The sequence below is a fragment of the Pteropus vampyrus genome, unplaced genomic scaffold (genome assembly GCF_000151845.1).
Source record: "Pteropus vampyrus isolate Shadow unplaced genomic scaffold, Pvam_2.0 Scaffold77, whole genome shotgun sequence".
Taxonomy (NCBI): Eukaryota; Metazoa; Chordata; class Mammalia; order Chiroptera; family Pteropodidae; genus Pteropus; species Pteropus vampyrus.
This window is the reverse complement of record NW_011888858.1, coordinates 5,708,146-5,714,875: the sequence shown is the minus strand read 5'-3', so window position 1 is coordinate 5,714,875 and position 6,730 is coordinate 5,708,146. Positions and strand designations below refer to the sequence as shown.

Here is a 6,730-nt window from a genome sequence, read left to right as displayed (position 1 = left end):
AAGTAGTGAGGACGCCTCTCCCTCTCCCCCTCCTTCCCCATCACGCCCGGCTGGTGCCATCCCCGGCCGTGACGTCCTCCTGGCTTCATGGGTCTGGGTCTTTCTGGCTGGGTGGAAAGGGCATTTTCGAGAGTACACGTGGACGAAGACTGGGTGATGATCATGTGGACAGAAGGTAACAAGTTACTGCCAGTTAGCCAGCTAAAATCTTGAAAACGGAGAGTCCTCAAGGACAGTCACTTCAGGGATGCTTCTTAACTTTGGAGGGATTTGTGAAGTCTGGAGCTTTTTTTCTGTGGCATTGGGGTGGGTTTTCCATTTAGTATTGGAGATAGTGTTGATGTGCATCCCAGGGAACCTAATTTAACAGATATTTACCACACACCAGGAACCCACTCAAATGTACAAGTACCTAGAGTACGCATTCCTTGTTCCCTGTCCTCAGTATAATCCAATAATCCTCTTAGTTAAAAAATATAAATGCAGTGAGGGCAGTAGCAACCTTGGAGCAAGAACTGTTCCTCAGCTGAAACCACTTCTAGTAAAGCACCTGTCGGCTCTAGGGCTGCCTAACTCAGCAGGAAGCACCAAAGAGACCAGCTGGCAAACCCTTCTTTTTCTAGGAACTAGGTCAGTTTTGCTTTTTAATGATTGGAGTCATTATTTTACTTCTCTGCCTACTTTACATCACAGGAATGTTGTGAAGTTTAAATAATCTGTCACATAAATAATCCCTCATTAAAGTTTTCCTTTTCTCCCCTGATTTTGGCTAATGTTAGTACCTACCCATTCATCAATCTCTGTATCTTCTTTCCCAAATGCTAGAACCACCTGACTCACATCTCTAGGCTGACTACTGCCTGGATCTGCAGTACAAACCAACGTCTTAGGCAGGAAGACGGTCAGTTACAGCCCAGGGCTTTGGGGATCAGCAGTTAAGTCTCTGTAAATAGCCTGGCTCTGATCCCATTTCTCAAATTTAGATAACTGGGCTTTTGACACATCTTTAGTTCCTGTCTCCAGTTTGGGTATGGTGATCTTTCTTATGTTTTGCCTCTTTCCCCTCTGCTTGGAAAGTCCTTCTCAATTTCTCTGGCCAGCACACTCTTACTCATACTCCAAGAATCCATTCAAATGTCACATTCTCTCTAAAGCCTTCCCAGGCTTCCACAGGCAGTTGTAGTTGGTCTCTCGCTTAATTCTGCTTCTAGTCTTTTGTAGCACTTTATGTCATATTGTATTTTGTCTTGTTTACCTGTCTGATGTCATCTAAAAGATGGTGAGTTCTATCTGGAAGGTCCATGTCTTACTCGTCCTTTTACCTCTAATGTCTAATATAGTAATGAAATTTAATAAATGTCTTAGAAAATAGCCTGATATTCCAGTTTCTAAGACTAGAGCCCTGCTTTGATTTTGCCAACTTCTCTCCCATTTAGGTGGTGAGGTACTGATAACTTATTTTCCTGATGCCACATGTCCCTTTGGCTATCTGAAAAATCACCTTCTCATGGATTCCTCATTGCTGATCTCCACCTCTCTGACAGGACATCTCACTATACTGTTTGATATTAATTGCTATAGTCTTTAAAGAGATCCAGTACACTCACATGACCACATCTTTAATATGGTCACTTCCAAATGTATTCAAGCTTTTTTTTTCTAAAATAATATTTAGAGTCTACTATGTACTTGGCAGTCTCTAATTCTCCCAACAGTCTTAGGAGATAAATCTTATCATCCCCATTTTACAAATGAAGAAATTAAGACTCAGGGATTAAAAGGCTAACTAAGTTTTTAACTAATAGAGAGGCAGGATTGAACCTAGGTTCATCTGACTAAAGTCTTTGCTTTTCTACCATATAACACAGTCTTTAATTCTACCTTTCTTTTTGCCTGCAGCGTATTTATTAGCACGTGGAAGTACAAACGAGGATAGAGTACTAGTCAGATCATGAAGACAGTTATCCCTTCATTCACTTTATAGTGGGTTGAATAGTGTCTCCTAAAAAGATACATCCAAGTCCTCATCCCTGGTACCTGTGAATGTGATGTTATTTGGAAATAGAGTCTTTGCAGATGTAATTAAGTTAAGGATCTCAAGATGAGACCACCCTGGATTTAGGATGAGCTCTAAATCTAATGACTGGTATCTTTAAAAGTTGAGAAGACAGAGGCATACACAGAGAAGATTGATGTGAGGGAGGCAGAGATTGGAGTGATGTGTCTACAAGGCAAGGAGTGTCAAGACTGTCACCAGAAGCTAGGAGAGTGCATGGAACAGATTTTCCCTCAGAGTTTCCAGAAGAAACCAACCCTGCTGACTTCTGACTTCTAGCCTCCAAAACTGTGAGAGAATACACTTCTGTTGTTTGAAGCCACCAAGTGTGTTATAGCGGCCCTTAAGAAACAAATTCACACTTCAAGCTCAACACATCCAAAGACTGGACTCAGAATCTTTTTCTCCAGTCTGCTCTTCATGAGTCCCTTAGAGAAGGATACCACCATCCAGTCAGGAACCTCGAAGTCATTTTGCACTATTTCTAGTGTGATCCCTCTAAAATACCTGATCATGTCATTCCTCTCCCAGTACCTTCCACAGTGAAAATATACATCTACTACTTTTAGCCTCCTTTCCTGCCTCTTCTACAAACTCATTTTTACTCCAGCCACATGCAATATTTGCATTTCCCATCTATTTGCCAGAATGCTTCAGATTCTTAATATCTCTGTGCCTTTACATATGCAAATATTTCTCTTTTTAATCTACCTCTTCTATTTGTTTGCTTAAACTCAGCTCAAATGATCTGTCTTCTGGGAAGCCTTTCTTAATCTTTCTCCCCATCACAAATTTCTGATTTCTGTGCTCTTCTCTGTGATCTTCAAGCATGTCTATATTGTCACATTTATCCCACTACATTAAAATTTATTTACTTGCCCATCTGTCTTGTCTGTGAACTGGTATCTCCAGATTCCATCCATCTTTAAGGACCAACCTCAGCCCCGCTGCCTCCTGTCAATTACCAAAAAAAAAAAATCTCTCTCTCTCTCTTTCTCAAAACTGTTATTGCACCAATTTGCTATGAGACGCATTTGATACTTAACACACTATCTTGTGTTATTTTCCTTTCATGCACATATAATTTGCTCACAAGTAGTAGGGGCAATGTGTACAACTCTGTTGCTCTAAATCCTGAAAACATTAGCAACCAAACATATAATATGTACTTAGTAACTTTGATGGGTAAATACTGGATTGTTTTTCTCCATTAGGTAAAAAATATTACTAGTACCCGAGTCTTTCTGACATCTGTCCACTCTAATGCTCACCAGGCACTATCCCAGGGAAGAATGTCATTAACTCTCATCTCTGTGTCTCCTAAGTATTCTTCCTGGGTCTAGTCCTGCCCCTCTAAAGTTAGCCTCTAGGACCTCCTACATGATATAAAAAAGAGACAAGAATATACTATTTACAGCCCTTTGCTGCTTCTCTACTGCCTACAAAATAAAGATCACTTCCTTTAGTCCGATATACAAGACTCATTGTCACTGAACCCCGGTCTATCTTTTTAGTTTTTTTTCTCTGATTCTGTCATCACACTAGACTCGCATTCATTATTCTCTGCCTCTCCATGTAATTTTATGCCTCTTTGCTGCTGTCCATCCTGTTCTATCTTCCTGGTGAATTCTCCATCCTTCCAGAGCTGGCTCTAAATGTCACTTTTTTCTGTAACTTTCCCCCGATCCTTTTTTCAGAGGGATAGATGAGGAGGTAAAGGAAGCATCGGTGTTTCCATAGTATTTTATGTTTACTCTAAGGTAATTTGTCACGTTGAACTATAGTTGTGTCTCTCTCCTGAATAGATTGTGAGACACTAAGTCTAATTTTATCTTATTATTAAGGTAGATGTTTCTGTGTTTGCTGCACAGTTCTATAGTTTACTTAGGTGCTGAGGGTTTGCAACTGTCCTTACTGAGAACTAGAAATTATGATGAGGATCTCACCATATATCCTTGTAATTTATTGCATATATTTATGTTTGATGTAACAAAATTACATACACAGCTCTCACTTCACCGAGTGGATTCTGTTAATCTTTTGTTGGCTTCTTAATATCCCAAATTAAAAATCTCTCCAATTGACAAATGTAGGTCAAATTCAGAGTGGACAGAACTAAGGACTTTCAGAAAGCCTGTTCCATTCTGATGTTGGACACATTATACTTATCTAGAACAAATGGCTTATGACTGGGTGATAGAATTGTGATGCCATAGAACAACCAACTGGCTATTAAATTTGCTTTCTTCAAACTCAAAGGGATTATGACATCAGATACAAAGCAGCCAATCATCTTCTTTTCTTCCTTTCTCCTTCCCTTTCTCCCTCACTCCCTCCCTTCCTTTTCCCTTTTTGTTAACAATTCAGTTTAACAAACTTGTACAATTGCGGTGGTGAAGATATAAAGCTAAATAAGCCTTTTCCTTTTCTTCAAGAAGCTCACAAGCTTATATATGAGGCCTACAAATAAGCATAATATCCTGTGATCATTGCAACAATATTAACATGTCCGAAAGTTAAAGAGAATTCATAAAGAAGATAGTGATGAGCTCTGAGGGGTTGGGGGAGTTAGGGAGATTTTTGTCGGTTTGAGCTAGGTTTAAATTGATTAAAAGTACAGCCATAGACAAATCCTTTGTTTATTTTCTGGAGGTTAGGTTTATTAGTTATTCCAGCAAGCATGTAGAATAAATTGTATTCAAGAAAGATGCTCAGAGACTCTGCCTTCTCAGCATCCCTAGGTAACCTTCTCCTGGCTGGCTCTTCAGGCTCTGCCTCCTCTGAGCTCAGTGCAGCCTTTGCTGGCCCTCCCAGGATGCAGTGTAGTGGTGGGAGGTTTGGAGCCTTCAGGACACTGCAACTGGGTTGGGGCCTTGGGAAAGTGGCAACCACAGGCCTCAAGGCCCCTCATGCTGAGGCTGCCTGGGTTTGAATCCTAGCTCTGTCACTTCCTATCTGTAGGCCTTTGAGAAGATCCTTAAACTACGTGCCTCGATTTCCACATCTATAGAATGGAATAATGGTTCCTATGGCATAATGATGTTGTGAGGATCACATGAGTGAGCCCACATTCCAACAGTACTTGGTACAGAGAAGGCACTTGGAATATAGACATTTTTTTTCTTATTTCATTTTTAGGTTTACAACCATTGAATGGAATCAATTTTCATTAGAAACTTGGAGCAACACAAAGACGTGGTATTGTGGAATGACGAGCAAACAAGCAATGTTATCTAATAAACAAGAAAGGCTCATGTGTTATAATGGGGAAGTTCTTGTTTTTCGATTGTCTAAAGGAAATTTTGCAGATAAAGGGCCTGCAGAAATACCCATATTACATGTCAGAAGAATGGTATTTGACAGAGGAACAAGAACATTTGTTCAGAAGTCTACTGGATTCTTTAACATAAAGGAAGAAAACTCTTATTTAAAAATTATGTGTTGCGACTGTGTGTCAGATTTCAGAACTGGGATGAACCTCCTTTGTATTGTTATACAATGCAATGAAAAGAGTGATGTTTTCAAATATTTTCTACTGTTTCTTCACAGTACCAATAAATTTGAAAAGTGTTTGAGTTTTAGACTAGGCCATGAGTTGAAGGATGGCATAAGGGTCTTTAATGGCCCTTTAATTTTATGGAAACATGTCAAAACATTCTTTTATATCTCTTCCCAAGCTGGCAATGTTATTACTGTGTCCATCAACTTTTCCTCTATTGAGTGGGCAGGGGAGATTGAAAATCTAGGTATGGTTTTATTAAAACAAAAGAAATATTATTTATCTGAGGAAGAATGTACCCCAAAGCTTTCAAAATCAGATTATGCATTTTGAAATACCAAGTTTTGCATATACTCCCTTGAAAGTGAAGAAGTAATTAGCAATACATACATTATCCCTCCTGCTTACAGCAGTGTGATAACTTGTGTGCATGTCTGTGCAACCGAGATTGTCAGTCAACAACCAGCTAAGAATGTCTCTGATTGCCCTTACTGAAAAGGATCAGCTGATTTCGTTCCAAAATGGGACTCCTAAAAGTGTGTGCCAGCTTCCATGTGGAGGTCCTTGTGCACTTCAACTTATGGATTCGGGTGGAGACCTCCTTTTCCTTGTATCTTTTAGGTTCAGTGATGCTTGTGCTGTTTGGGAAAAGAACTTTCAGGTTGCTGCTAAATGGGAAAAAATTAGCTTAGTACTGATAGATGGAACTGGAAATGAACAAGTACTGCTACTTTTTCAGGACTCCTTAAATTCAGATTGCCTGAGTTCATTTAAAATAACAGATCTTGACAACATACACTATTCAAGTGAAACACTGGATTGCAATGAAAATGACTTATTTGAGGACAAACAAGATCGTCGTTATTTGGTGATTCCAGCTCTGGAAAGGAGAGTGAAAGTTGGATTAACTTCTATTCGGGAAGTACAGCAGCATCTCTTGCTTAAGGAAAAATTTATTTTAAAATCTTACAAAGCTTTAGTGAACCTGGTTCAAGGGAAAGAAGATAGTACATCAAGTGCAGAGGTGGAATGTCTTGTTACTCTTTGTGGTAAAGAAGAAAATCCTGTCCATACTTTTGATGAAAAATCATCAGACAATTCTCAAGGTTCAGAACAGCTAGTAGAGAAGGTACGATATCGTGTAATAGATGACAGCTTGGTTGTTGGAGTGAACA

General features: G+C 39.5%; 1 protein-coding gene across 1 annotated transcript in view; it reads left to right on the top strand.

The window, feature by feature from the left end:
- The first annotated feature begins 6 nt into the window (after window positions 1-6).
- Window positions 7-6,730, top strand: part of LOC105293811 (Fanconi anemia group B protein-like) — a 16,001-nt gene continuing 9,277 nt past the window's right edge. Inside the window, 3 exon segments of the mRNA XM_023532137.1 lie at window positions 7-175; window positions 5,195-6,008; window positions 6,010-6,661. Of these exon segments, the coding sequence (XP_023387905.1) occupies window positions 5,265-6,008; window positions 6,010-6,661 (1,396 nt within the window). The 5' untranslated portion in view covers window positions 7-175; window positions 5,195-5,264.